The sequence below is a fragment of the Hippocampus comes genome, unplaced genomic scaffold, assembly GCF_001891065.2.
Source record: "Hippocampus comes isolate QL1 unplaced genomic scaffold, H_comes_QL1_v1.1 scaffold180, whole genome shotgun sequence".
NCBI lineage: Eukaryota > Metazoa > Chordata > Actinopteri > Syngnathiformes > Syngnathidae > Hippocampus > Hippocampus comes.
Window position 1 is genome coordinate 1,013,915 of NW_017805076.1, and position 14,850 is coordinate 1,028,764.

Consider the following 14,850-nt stretch of genomic DNA (forward strand, 5'->3'; position numbering starts at 1 on the left):
GGTTTGGCACTGTCATCAGTTGAATCGTTATGGTGTAAACGAAGCATTTTTACAACAAATTATATTGAAAAAAAGCATTGCGTTATTTTGGAAGAATGTGCTTTTTGTTTTTTTTTGGGGGGGGGGAATGTGAGAAAATCAAACGGCTATTTGATTAATTTACTTTTTATGATGGCAAAATTCCATATCCTTAAATGTAAGTTTATGGCAAGGACACACAGCTTTTCTGTTTTCATTAATTAGTTCAAACATTATATTTCTACCATTAGGAATTATTTGAAACAGAAAACATTCACAACTATTTCTTCTTGTGTTGAGTCCAATGTTTTTATGTCAATATATTTTGAATGTTTATAATTTTTTTCTCCCCATGCTGTGTGTGTATATCTTTTTTTCGTTTTCTTACTGATTGTGTTGTTCTACCACCCCAGCGTTATAGATACAAAATGTGGTTTCTCTGTTTTTGTAATTGTCATACATTAAATAAAGATATTTGAAAAAGGATCTTCACTCCAGTGTCGCACAAAAGTGACGCGTATTATTTGTCCGAAAAACAGATATGGCGGCGCTACTGAGAGCGATACGTGCAGGAAGGGCATTTCGGGGTCTCTGCAGCGGTAACTATCCTGTGTTCCGCTTATGCACAATTAAAACAGAACTCTATAAATAATTAATATGCTGTGCGTTGTTTTGGTGCGTAGTCGAAAGATAATGCTAGCCAACTCGGCCGAGGCACTTTAGGTGATAGTGAAGGACAGAATTAGCTTACGTAAACATTGTTGTGTTCCGATGCTTACATACCTTGACAGAATTTGTAAGGTGTACCATTCTCTAAAAAAAACACAAGTCATCAGATATAACATTTATTTAATATTGTAATGGCATTCAAATTAAACTGTAAGGCATTACAGAATACAACAATCTAATTAACCCTTTCATGCACAAATAATGATAACCTGCATCAAGATTTTTTTTCAAATGTTTTTATTAGGCATGGGGAAAAAATAACGGCAGTGGACGGCAACACACATAAAGGTCCATTATTGTGGTTGATGCACAACTGGGACATTAAGATTATTTAATATAAGAGAAAACAACATTTGAATAGCTGTCTACTCTAGTAACCCCTGTCCCCGAAAGGGTTGGAAGAAACCGCACAAAATAAAATGTTCCCTGTTTACGAAAAAAAAACAAGATCAGTGAAACAGCGAAGCCGTGAAAGATGAACAGTGTTATAGCGAGCAGTAGTCATACTCTGTAAAGTATTTTTCTTTGCTGGTTCCCCATGAGATTTTCTAACGTTGAACAGGTACCTTGACTCAACAAAGCAATACAGTCCTAAAAAAAACTGTAATAAAACAAGTTATGAAATAAGTCTTACATGCTGCAGATCTACTGATGTCTTAATATAAACGTAAAACAATTTCAAGAAAAGTGTAATATCTCTTGATGCACCAGAGATCTTGCATTGGAGAGACCAAGAATCAGTACGCTGTTCTCCCTCTCAAATCTGGCACTCCAAACGGGTATCAGGTGCCGGTCGGGAGTATTAGCATGTGTAGCGAATGTTTGCAGAACCCATCGTGCATAAACAAGCAATGAAATGAGAGCACCATCGATGATATCTCTGAAATGAATGCATTGACTGGCATTAGTGCCACTTGGCTGTGAGTGTGACTGAGTGCTATGCCTCATTAATAAATCCACGGGAACCGAACTTATACAGTCTAACCGAACCATTTAAACAAGTTTTGAGAGCTGTTCCACCCCTAGTGTATATGCACACGTGTGAGTGCCCAAACTCACACAGCGGCGAGTAAGAGCTAGTTCGATGTTAACCATTGCGGCTCGCAGAAGGCTGCTCCGATGACATGCTGAACATCCGTGGTAACTCTCCCCTGCTCTGCCTCATCACAGTATCGTTTGTCAAATGGGTTAATTGTCACCTCCAGCGCTCTTTTGACACTTTGGAAAAAGAAAGTGTCTTATGTTTTTTGACTCTCTCTCCGTAACATGTCATGTAAAAGTTGTTCTAAACAAGTTACGTATAGTCTGGCGGGCAGTGGCAAGAGAAGTCTGAAATGCCTGGCATCCCAAAAGGCTGATGCACTACAGGAAACCTTGAATTATATGTGTCATTGTTCTTGTGGAGGCTCTCAGTTGTACAGGAAAGTTCCATTGTAGAAAGGGTTCCGTCAGTCGTCATCTGTACCTTTCTACGATGTGTCATTGTGGTGTACATTTTGCCAAATTTTACATTGCTAATAAGGTTGTGGTCAGGCCTCCTCGAAATAAATCCCTTGTAGTCAATTAACAGCGTTGCTCCTTGCAGTTGTGGTGGCACCAACATCAAACCTTCAGCATGCCAGTCTCAAAAGAGGCTTTAGCTGTGCTCATCTAAGGCTTCAGGACGAATCCACATCAAACAAATACACACACTCCCCTGGTCAAGATCCAGCAACAGCTTCACAAGGAGACTCAGCAGCTAACCCATTAGCAGATGAGTCCACCAGAGGGAGACATAGGTCAGTACTGCAACAGCTAGAAATGTAAAGTATTCATGAAAAGCACGTTGTAGGATAGCTTTGGAGTTAAGTTTAAATTATTTTGTTATAAATTTTGCTTATCTTTATGGTAGGTCCCTGAGTGAAATTGAATGTTTCCCTATTTGTGTGCAAGTTACCAGGATCAGGGTGGAGAGCAAGATGAGGAGTATGAAACAGAGGAACAGGTTCAAGCTAAAATCCTAAATGCTGCTTTGGAATTTGTCCCACAGCACGGCTGGACCTTGGAGGCCATGGCAGCTGGGGCTGAGGTGAGATGTAATCAACTGACAAATGCGGATGTGTTTTAACTTCGAACAGTTTGGATTTAATTCCTGAAAATGGAGGGTCAATATTTGGGACAGAATTAGGCTGAACATTTTCACTGGTCTGTTGCAGTCACTAAAATGAAGAGTGGACAGTGAGCCTTTAGAACATGAATGGTTCGCTGGGAGTGAAGAAGAAGTGAATAAATGTGAATTTCCCATAAAATATCATTCAAACTATAAAAGTCAAGGTGGGGACAGATGGGACAAAGATGATCATCATCACCCCTCAATTTGACTACTTTTTTGTGCATTTTGCAATTAATATTTTAATAGCCCGCTATTATGAATGAAAATGAGATTCCAGTTTACTTTGTCTGAGCTAAAATGAAGTGACATGATGTGAGCTTTTTAGTTAAAAAATGGAACCTTTGACAAGATAGGTCCTCTAAACCAGAGGTTTAGGTCCCCAACCTTTTTTGCCCCACGGACCGGTTTCATGTTAGACAATATTTTCAGGGACCGACCTTTAAGGCCAGATAGATACAACAAAATAATATGATATGACCTGCATGAAAAATGTGGTATTTTCGAAACATAATAAACACGAATCATGACACAAGGAACGTCCTATCTGGCCGCAACATTCTCTGGTCGCTATGGTAACGTTGAAACATGCCTTCAAAATAAGATACGCCGCAAAAAAAGTGCATGAAAAATACGATTCACCATCGCCGCTTATTATGTAGAGTAGGCTTGGTGTGTGTGAATCTCCCGTTGAGGTAAAGCCGTATTTGAAATAGGACTCCTGATACTGTCTATTAAATGTAGCCTTCGCTTTCTTGAAAGTCATAGGCTTCTCTTCTGTCTCCTGGCTGGGCCTTTTCCCCTTCCTGAAAAAAATTTTCAAAGTGGTTTGTTTTTTATTCATTTTGCTAGCTCCTGGGTTTCATTTCCTATCACGTTACCGAGAAGCACACATTCACCTGCGTCAAGAGTGACATACTGTAGACTGATATAATAGAGAATCAGGTAATTTTTCAAAATAAAACATCTTTCAGATTCCGAAATGAATAAAACGGAAGGAATGTAAGGTATGTATTCTTTCTGTGCGGCCCAGCACCAAATGACCTGCGGACCAGTAGCCCGGCGGTTGGCGACCCCTGCTCTAAACCATAAAAAAAAAGGGCGCATGATTGTCATGGAAGAAGCAAGTTGCCACAGGGAGTGGAAACAGGGAAGAAAAAGAAGAGTGTCAATATTTTGAGAAGCTGTCTCACCTCCATTCACTGTATTATTATTATTTTTTTAAATACATACAGAATGTCTTTTTTTTAAATGCAAACTCTGTATAGAGACATGCAAAAAAATCAGATGTTCTTTCTTTGCATGGAAAATGTACAATCAGCCTGTGTATCCTTTTAGTCCTCATACTTTTTCAAAAATATTTTTGGTCATTGGTTACCCAGGAGATTTTACGAATGTAAAACGGGTACCTTGGCTCAACAAAGCAACGTTCTCCTAAATAAAAGCCCCAGTTCTGAAATAAATCTTACATGCTGCATGATAGACTGACCTTTTACATAAATATATTGCAATTTCGAGCAAACTGTAATCTCTTTCAATGCCCCAGAGATCTTGCATTGGAGAGACACAGACTCAGTACGCTGGTCTCGTTGTTCAGTCCTGGCACTCGGGTATCAGGTGCTACTCGCCAGATTCTTTAATCAACTGGAGGATCTATTGAATCCTCCCAGAACCCACAGTGCATAAACTAGCAATGGAATTGTGTAAAAAGAGCACCATAGATGATAACTGTTAGCCGAATAGATTGGCTAGCATTAGCGCTACTTGGCTGTTAGAACAACTGACTGCTACGCCTCATTGAAAAATCCATGTGAAATCGAACGTATACCGGTGAACTGAGCCGTTTAAATGGCTTTCAAAAGCCATGGGCAAGAAAAGCCTGGTTGCCCGCCAGGCTTGTAAAGCACTGGGGGAAACCCTGCGAGTCGGCATGCGCCTGGGTCTTACAGCCTTAAAACATGTTTGTGTGTTTGAACCCTCATATGCAATTTCAATCCGGTGTTACATCGGTGACGTTGCGGCGGCGTGCACCGGCCGCACAACCAGCAGCAGACCTTCGACCACTCGTAAAAAGTAGTAGCTGAACCCTGCACACTTAAGTGGCTGTTCATTTTTTCATTTTGCCTTGTGTGTGGCAGGCTAATAATGATTTGATAACATTCAGAATTGATCATGATGAACTGGACTGCTTGTAACGGTGTCTGTGTTGGAACTAGACATTAGGTTTGTCATCTGCTTCCACTGGTATGTTCGACAATGGAGCTGGAGACCTGGTCCTACATTTCATCGCTCACTGTAATTCACAATTGCGAGAGACACTCGCTGAACAACAAAAGCAGGTCCAGTTGGGCCAAGCAGAGTAGGTGCATGCAACCACATACACACACACACATCTACAATGCTGTCCAAATGTAAATGTAATAATATACTGGAGGGTTAAAGTTCCAGAAATATTTGATGACTCTCTTGCAGACCAAAGAAAACTGCTGACTTTCTGAGGGATGCTGTGGAGGCTCGACTGAGGATGCACATCCCCTACATAGAAACATGGCCACAGGTAAAGTGTGCATCGTGACGTCCCACAGCATATAATAAGCCAGGTCAATATGCTCATCATCAGAATTTTGGACCAAAGTAAAACGACTCAGATTCTTGACTTCGCTGCTCTGTCCTTAGGCAATGAGCATTCTGCTCCTTCCTTACAACATCCCTAAAAGTCTGGAACACCTTGCCACCCTAGTGGATGACATCTGGTACTATGCTGGAGACAGATCTACAGATGTGAGTTGGCCTGATCTTATGCATCCTTTTTTATCTGGATATTCCACCTTGCTCCCCCGTCGTTAGGCTAGACTTTACATTGATAGAAGCAGCTGGATTGGATCGGCCAATATTTTTTTCCTGATATGCTCATTTTGTGATCAGCCGCAATGTCTTTAATTCAACGATGGCTCAATGACGTCATTGATCGGTTCTGCGAACCAAGACAGTCCATACTGAGTGTTCCCCACATGAACATTTATCTACGGCGGACCCCTGAATTGTGAAATGAATTGTGGCCGCTGCTACTAACAGATTTTGGCGCTCCCTGTCAGTATGTAACTGTTGCATTACCCAGTGGCATAGCTAGAAATGTTTCATTGGGCTACCCAGGGTGAACCCATGACTCAAATACGGGTGGCCTTAAATTCATACCTGGACCGTTCAACCGTGCCCTTCGGGGAGTTCTGTTGGAGGTGCTTCAGGAGTATGGCATACTGAGTCCCCTAATACGTACGTTAGGTCCCTGTACCACCGATGTCAGAGTTTAATCCACATTGCCAGCAGTAAGTGGGATTTTTTTTTCCAGTGAGGGTATGACTTGGCTAAGGCTGCCCTTTGTCTCCAATTCCGTTCATAACCTTAGTGGGCAGAATTTATAGGCACAGCCGAGGCGTTGATGGGATCTGGTTTGGTGGCCCGAGTATTGCATCTCTGCTTTTTGCAGATGATGTGGTACTATTGGCTCCTTCAAGCAGGGCTCTCCAACTCTCACTGGAGCGTTTCACAGCCGAGTGTGAAGCAGTTGGGATGAAAATCAGCACCTCCAAATCTGAAACAATGGTCCTCAGTCGGAAAAGGGTGGAGTGCCCTCTCCAGGTTGGTGATGAGATCCTGCTCCAAGTGGAAGAGTTTCATTATCTTGGGATATTGTTCACGATTGAGGGCAGGAGGGAGCGGGAGATCGACAGGTGGATCGGTGCAGCGTCTGCTGTGATGTGGACTCCAAATCGGACTGTCGTGGTGGAGAAGGATCTGAGCTGAAAGGCAAAGCCTACGATTTACCGGTCGATCTACTTTCCTACTCTCACCTAAGCTCACGAGCTATGAGTCTGACCGAAAGAACAAGATCCTGGGTACAAGTGGCTAAAATTAGTTTCCTCCGCATGGTGTCCGGGCACTCTCTTGAAGATAGGGTGAGAAGCCCAGCCATCCGGGAGTGACTCAAGAGTTGAGCCGTTACCCCTCCACGTTGAGAGGAGCCAGATTAAGCCATCGGATTCAGATGGCTCCTGGACGCCTCCCCGTTGAGGTGTTTCAGGCATGTCCCACCAGCAGGAGGCGCGACCCAGGACATGCTGGAGAGACAATGTCTCTCGTCTGGCCTGGGAAATGCTCTGTAGCACTGAAGGAGTTAATTGCCAAGCTGAGGCATCTTAAAAACTGTAAACAATCAACATTTTTGCCCGCTATGACTTTAGCCTCTATCCCACTGAGCAACAGAGGTTTGCAATTGATTGCTATCGAACTGAATGTGGATTTTTTTGGGGGGGGGAGGGGGAGGGGTCAAGGTTCATTCAAGGTCACAAACGATCGCAGACCTTTGCAAACAGTTATTCCTGCTGAAAATAACGCAAACACTTCCACTTTGCCGCTCACTGCGCTTTGGGCTTTCCCAACTTTTGCCATTTTGTGCCACTGTTAGGAAAAGCCCCTCTTAAAAAGATATTTTGCTCCATCTTCTCAATTATCATCAATTATTTATGTATTTTTTTTCTAACTCACTGATTAGCGATCCTTATGGTGTAAAGCTAAAGTGACTGTACGACTTTACCTGACTGTCCAGTGGCTCTTAACTATAAACTATGATCTCCAAATATCTTGAATAGTTCAGCTACAGTCGCGTTTGTTTTGAGACTGTGCCAATTTCAATTGTCTCCCATTTCCATCTGTTTAGATGAATTGGTACAGTAAAAGAGCAGCACTGACTGGCATCTATAACACCACTGAGCTTGTGATGCTTCAGGATTCCTCCTCAGATTTCCAGGACACTTGGAACTTCCTTGACAACCGCATTCAAGATATAGTCAACATGGCATCTTCTGCCAAACAGGTATACTGGGTTACAGCGGGGTCTTCAAAAGCCTCAAAACCGTTGAATTCATGAATTAGAAAATATTACCTTGTAGAAAAAAAGTGTTGAACAAGTTGTGAATGTTGATTTCTAGCTCTTAAATTTAATGCTTTATGTCAGTGCTCTCGGCTGTGCCCAAATTCACAGCGTGGCGGCCACTGAGAAGAATTGGAGGTTGTTGACGTACAACCACCTGAAGTCTGCTCGGTTTTTAAAAAAAAAAGCGTATGCACCACTGACTGGGTCCCATTCACATGACTGAGAGCCGCAGACGAGGCTCCCTCGGCTACCACGAGGCTCAATAGCCGTGGCCCCGCCCCCGGGGCGACAGCTTTGCGCAGCTGCTGGAGGCCTCGGACGAGTGTCGTAACAACCGAGCTGTGCTTTTTTTCCTTTTTAATTGTACTTTTTTAATCGCCATTAGATGACAGTACAGTGTGACTTGTTCTCGCAACTTTTCACCTCTTGTTGTTTCTGACAGGCCAATTAGTTGGCAGAGGGAATGTAAACAAAAGCGAGGCTGTTTGGGGCCTTGCCTTTATTTAAAAATATGTGTGCACGTGCATGTGTGTGCAATGTGAATTGTTGAAATTTGACTGCCAAGCAAATACTTTTGTGAGTGATTTATTCTTTGAATTAAATTATTAATTATTATTAATATTAAACATATATAAAATATTTCCTTGCGCAGTCAGTGACAATGTTCCTGACAGAATTTAAAAAAATACAAAATTCCAGATGAATTCTTCAGGAGGTGAATTTCTATAGGTTTTGGCTCTGTGAATGTGATGCGGTCAAAAAGTTTGGTGCAGCTAACTTAGGACAAAGCGGTGGATGCACAAGTGCAACCAGTACAAAAATTTAGTCTAGATTATGGTTGGACGATGACTTGAAATTTTAATCATGTTTTTGACTTCTCTCGATCTTGAAATCGTTATAATCTAATAAAAACAATTAATGTTTTTAAAAGTTTTTTTTTTTTTAATTTAAATTGTGTGGTGCGTTTACAAGTACCATGAATGCACCATGATGCTTGCGTGGCAAGGATGTAGCACATGTGATGCTGCCGTCCCCAAGCGTCCTTTAAGCTCTTTGAGACCCCTGTTCCTCTTTACTGTAAAACTAAATACACAACAAGAAGATTTGCCCACATTGTGTATTTGAATGCAAAACATGCTTCATTTTTAAAACATCGCGAATGCTAAAGTAAGTAGAGGACCCCAATCAAATGTGAAAATAGCATTGACTTTAGAAGTGATATTCCTTCAAATAATGAATATTCACACACAAATACCGTGGAAAGACATCCACACTAGTAAGTTAACACTAGGCAAAGGCACGAATTCCTCCCAATCTGTAAAAAATGGCTTTCTACAAAAAAAAAAAAAGTTACATGCAACTTTTTCGGTTCTCATTCTGTGTACTCAATCCATGCACAGCAGCATGCTGCCTTTAAGAGGCCAAAGCGCGCAGCAACAACCGGCATTTGTTTTTAGTGTTATTTTTCTTTTGGTACTATTTAATTGCTATTTTATTGATAGTTTTTATATTATAACTATTTACAGTTATATTCAAAGTTGACTCACAGAATTTTCTTTTTCTCAAAATTCAAGGATTCAAAGATAAATGACTTTTTTTTTGTGCCATACCAACACACTTTTCTACAAGACATCATGAAATACAAACATTGAGATGCCAAGTTATTCCAGTAAGCCCCAAGACATGAAACCTGTCATTCACACCAAAAAGTTCAATCTTTGTCTCACCAGACCATAGTTTCTGACTGAACAGTCGGACTCAAAATAAACATTTTCCGAAATACTTCAGATGAATCCACAGGATGACGCTCACTTGACAAGAAAACAGTCAAAGTTGTGCATAGAATGCTTTGTGCAGTGGTGTGCATTCAAGAAAAAAAACAAATAAAATTATATGTATTTTTTTTTTTATCAGTACATTTGCAAATCCACAGATGCCGCAGCGTAAGTATGTGGGAGTCCACTGTTTACATATCATATAACTGTGAAGAAATTCCTTCAGCCAGCCAAGTAAATATGTAAGGCTCAGCAGAGAGAAAAACACAATTCATTCACATATTAGTTGTAACTAGTATGTTATTGGTTCTTCAGATGCAGTCAACAGGCACAGCAGTGGTGCAAGGACTCATGGGGGCTGCTGTAACCGTAAGTCTTCTGAGATGCTTACCATTTGTATAGAACACACACACACACACACACACACACACACACACACACACACACACACACACACACACACACACACACACACAAATCACACCAGCAGTAAGTTTTCAAATCAATTTTAAGAGACGATTTTACACGAACTGTAATTGTAATGGCGTGAATTGTCCGAATAATCAAAATTGTTCTTGTTTTGCTTGTGCCCGCAGCTGAAGAATCTCACCGGGATGAACCAGAGACGATGATTCAAACCGACTTGACTGAACAGATCCCAACCCTCTTCATTTAACACAAAATGGAAATTATATGTTCAAATATATTTATTCGATATGGCCTGGGGTCTGTGCATTTCTTGGTCATTTGCAGGGCAAGAACTTTTGTTTTGTTCAACTCGCCAATATTAACTCTTCTGTTCTGACCGTTTGTCTTCAAAAATGCAATTACTCAGGATTCAAGACTGGTTTTATGTTTGTCAAATTTCATTTTAAAAAGTTGTTGACGGTTGTCAGATTGAAAATATTTGAATAAGAAAAACTGGATTTTCATTACCAAGTCTTTGAGCGCTTAATCCTTTTCGCCCTTTATAAGTCTGCTTGACAATTGTTATAATCCCTTACAAGATTTCATTCTGGCAATCAGCAGCACAATAAAAATAAAACACACCGAATTTTGACAAAGTCTGGTCTTTGCATTAATGTCTTTTGATCGCTACACTTAATATAAATGCACCCCTGTTGCTTTTCCTCTTTTTTTTCCATGAGCTAACTCAAAGATCTCCTCAAAGAAGATAAAAAGACTTTTTCCAACAAAGTACAAGCAGCCAACATATAGTGCAACAAAATGCAGGCGTATACAATGAGTCTTAAATTGGATTTGAAACATATCAACTGAGGTAGCTGCTCTCATTTCCACGAGTCGGGCATTCCAGAGCACTAGAACCCGAATAGAAAACGCTCCAGAAACTGCGGGCTTCTTTTGGGCTCTCTGAATCACTAAAAGACCAGCGTGTTGTGAAGGAAGCGTTCGGGGTGGAACATACGGTGCCACTAAGTCAACAAGTTAGCAAGGTGCTAAGCCGTGTACTATTTTATAAGTAAGTAGCAAAATCTTGAAATCGCATCTTAAATGAACCAGAAGCCAATGCAAGTTGGCTAGTAAAGGGGTGATGTGATCAAGCTTCCCGCGATCAATTTGGGAGCAATCCGAGGGCTACCGGTTGGACACCCCTGGTTTAACCTATTTCTAAATTGTAATCCCATTCATTGACTGCAGAGGGAAGTCATACGACGTCCATAATTCACTTTTAGTTTCACCCTAAAAGCCTTTGAGAATATATTATATGTCTTGAAGTGCTCAGGGAATCCGATTCTCATTTTTCAAAAGCAAGCATCTGCCAACTGAAGGAACACGATTTTCAATTCAACACATTCAGCCCCTTAATATGAACATTCATGATTAAAATTGATAGCATTTCAGCGACTAGAATGAACAGAAGCGGTCAACTGCCACAACCTTGGAGTATGTTTTTTTAAATCTAAAATCTTACACAGGTACTATTACCTAAAGTTATGGAACTATTCACATAGAGCATAGTAAAAGTGAATGGATGCTAAACTGAATCAAAGGCCTTTTGAAACTCTAAAAATAAAAGAAATCGGTTATCCTGAATCATGTCTATAGTCCAGTAAGTCCAATACCAATCTAATATTGTGAATTGAGTCAAACTCCCTTTCAAAAAGCCTAACTGAGTTTCTGTAATTATCGAGAATCTTATAAGCAAAGTTATCGCTCTCCAATTATGAGGATGTCTCTTATTCTTATTTCATTGGTCACTACGTAGCTTTGAATAATCGAGAGATTTTAAAGAGAAGTTCCTGTGAGTTAAATTTAAATGTCTATTTTTGTATTTGGGAAAGAATGGGCTATTAAATCGGAGGTCGTTAAATAGGATTACCCAGACCAACACTCCAGTTCAGAAGATGGCGGTGTTGTAATGCGCCAAATGTTGTTTGCCAAAGAAGCGGAACAAGAAGACGAAGAAGACGAGAACCGGAAAAAGAGAAGAAAAGAAAATAGGAGTAGTAGTGATCTACAAATAGTGGATACTTTAGCCCATAATTATTTCTAGTTCGATTTCTCTGCTACAATGCCTTATGCAAACCAACCGACTGTAAAAATCACAGAACTTACAGATGAGAATGTCAAGTTTGTCATTGAAAATACCGATTTGGCGTGAGTATTAGTGTATCTTTGTTTGCAATGATATTTTACTGTAGGACACTATGTCTCGTCTTTATGCGACAAGTGCTTCAAAAAAGTTTAGCTGATATTTTAAAGGGGTGCGTTAATTTACCCCCACGTAGCCCAGTACTGTGCAACTTGGAAGCCTTATACGTACTTTATTTACTTGTAGCATGTTTATGATATCAGTATTATTTGTTAACATTTATAATGTTAACATAAACTCAACGTGAGACTTGATTTCTAGTTTTACTATGTTAACATTTATAATGTTAACATTATAAACTCAACGTGAGACTTGATTTCTAGTTTTACTGTTTTTGTGCTTTCTACTGTCTTTGTTATTAATTTATTGTTGTATAACTTATTTTTGCTCCATGTGCAACACTTTATATACAGCGGTGTTTTTTTTTAAGTGTGCGACAAAAACAGTTGAGTTGAGATAAATGTTAACACGATCCTGCCTGAACATTTCTTGTCTGTTTTTAGGGTTGCCAATTCAATTAGACGTGTCTTCATGTCAGAAGTACCCACAGTTGGTAGGATCACTTTTTAAATGAATCGTTTCCACAAAAGATTGATTTATGGCATAATGATTGGGAATTAATAGTTAAGATGATCATTTGCATACTATAATTACTTGATACAGTGCAAAGGCCGGTTCTCTCTCGTTTTTTCAGAAGTAGCTAATATAGTTTTAATTGTTATAGACATATAAGTATGAAAATGGAATTAAACTGGACAAAGCATGTTTTCTTTCTGCATATTTTACAAAATACTGTTTTGGTATTCACAACTGTGTACCCATTTAATATTCTGGCATTACTCCATCACAGCAATTGACTGGATCCAGATTGATGCCAATTCATCAGTACTGCATGATGAGTTCATCGCTCACAGAGTTGGTATGTTCGACATGGTTATAAGGTTTGCAGCTACAATTTACAGGATACATATTGAGAGATGAACATTCGGCAAGCCTTCTCGCTGCCCATCTTCAAAACCCGCCTCAAAACTCACTTGTATTCTTTGGCATTTGACTCAACATGACTTAGATTTGTTCTTGGTTTTGCTGTTCGGTGCTTTCTACCGTCTTTATTACTGATTTGCTTTACTGTTTGTTGTATATGTTAAATTGCTCCATGTACAGCACTTTGTATGCAGCGATGGCTGTTTCAAAGTGTTCTATAAATACAGTTGAGTTGAGTTGAGATCTCTTTTGTTGTCAGGTCTCATCCCACTCACCAGTGACGATATTGTAGAAAAAATGCAGTACTCCAGGGTAAGTTCCACTCATCATTGAACTTTTTGCGTTAGGAAAATCTCACGGGTACAGAGCATGCAAAATGAACTTTAAAATTTTTTTCATTCGTTTTATGTAGTCCAGTGAATTTTAAAATATATTTCATGAGCTTCCCTATTATAAATAATATCCTTCCTGTCATTGTGACATTTTTCTTCAGGATTGCACCTGTGATGAATTCTGTCCAGAGTGCTCTGTTGAGCTGACTTTGGATGTTCGTTGTACTGATGAAAAGACACGCAACGTCACCTCTCGCGACCTGTTGTCCAACAACCACAGAGTTATCCCAGTAGGTCATTTAACCATGTAATTGCAGTTCCCCAATTGGAGGTGAGCACATTTCATGACACTCAGTCTCTTTTCAGGTCACATCCAGGAGTCGAGACAACGATCCTAATGACTACGCTGAACGAAATGGTAAACTTGAACTTCATCCATCCATCCATCCATTCATTTTCTTTGATATATCTGGGGTGGAGTCACGGGGACAACAATCTAAGCGGAGAAGACCAGACTTTCCGCTTTCATCCGTCTTTCCTGGGATGATCATGAGGAGCCATCGTCTTTCCAGCATGTTTTTAATCTTCCCCAAGCCTTGCTCCTGGTGGGACGTACCCGGGACGTCTCACCAGTGATGTGTCATCTGGCTCAACTCAGTGCGTTGGAGTAATGTCTTGACCCTGAGGCACCTGCTTGAATATCTTTCAGGGAGAGCCTGCACAGCCTACGTTGAAAACTCATTTCAGTGGCTTGTATATCCGCTCATGACCATAGGGGAGGTTAGAAATGTTGAGCGACCAGTATCGATCGAAATACTGTTAATAAGAATTAACCTTCTCTGCTTGTGAGAGGAACTGATCCCGGAGACCAGTGAAAGGGCAAACCACTCATTTTTCCACACTTTTCTGACTAAGGACCGTGGTTGTACTTGGAGGTGCTGATTCTCATCCCACTCGCTTCACACTGGGTGGCAAATCTGCAAGTATACTTGCATGAAATACCTTGATACCAGTACTGAAATGATACCATGGCAAAAAGCCGAAAACATCAGTAAAAGGAAGTGGAGTGATCGCTGGGGGGAAACAAAACAAAAAAGAACTATATTTTTATTGAGTCAACATTGCAGGACAGTACTTAGTATACTATTAGTTAAAAAAAAATTTGGGGAAGTTTGAAACACTATTAACCTATTGGCGGATGTGCTAACCAGTCGACCGTGATGCCGCCTACACACACACACAGACACACACAAACACATTTACACACACACACACACACACACACACACACACACACACACACACATATATATATA

General features: G+C 40.4%; 2 protein-coding genes across 2 annotated transcripts in view; both read left to right on the forward strand.

Annotated features, from left to right (window-relative positions):
• The first annotated feature begins 503 nt into the window (after window positions 1-503).
• Window positions 504-10,666, forward strand: coq9 (coenzyme Q9 homolog (S. cerevisiae)). Its single transcript, XM_019865283.1, has 9 exons — window positions 504-617; window positions 2,333-2,525; window positions 2,680-2,815; window positions 5,113-5,255; window positions 5,369-5,453; window positions 5,573-5,677; window positions 7,614-7,769; window positions 9,920-9,973; window positions 10,201-10,666. Exons 1-9 carry the CDS (start codon window positions 560-562, stop codon window positions 10,234-10,236), a joined length of 966 nt encoding a protein of 321 aa, XP_019720842.1. The 5' UTR covers window positions 504-559; the 3' UTR covers window positions 10,237-10,666.
• Window positions 10,667-12,031: 1,365 nt separating this feature from the next.
• The window catches only part of polr2c (RNA polymerase II subunit C), a 6,459-nt gene continuing 3,640 nt past the window's right edge, over window positions 12,032-14,850 (forward strand). Inside the window, exons 1-6 of the mRNA XM_019865284.1 lie at window positions 12,032-12,223; window positions 12,722-12,771; window positions 13,069-13,137; window positions 13,462-13,514; window positions 13,696-13,824; window positions 13,901-13,952. Of these exons, the coding sequence (XP_019720843.1) occupies window positions 12,138-12,223; window positions 12,722-12,771; window positions 13,069-13,137; window positions 13,462-13,514; window positions 13,696-13,824; window positions 13,901-13,952 (439 nt within the window). The 5' untranslated portion in view covers window positions 12,032-12,137. The remainder of the gene's footprint in view (window positions 12,224-12,721; window positions 12,772-13,068; window positions 13,138-13,461; window positions 13,515-13,695; window positions 13,825-13,900; window positions 13,953-14,850) is intronic.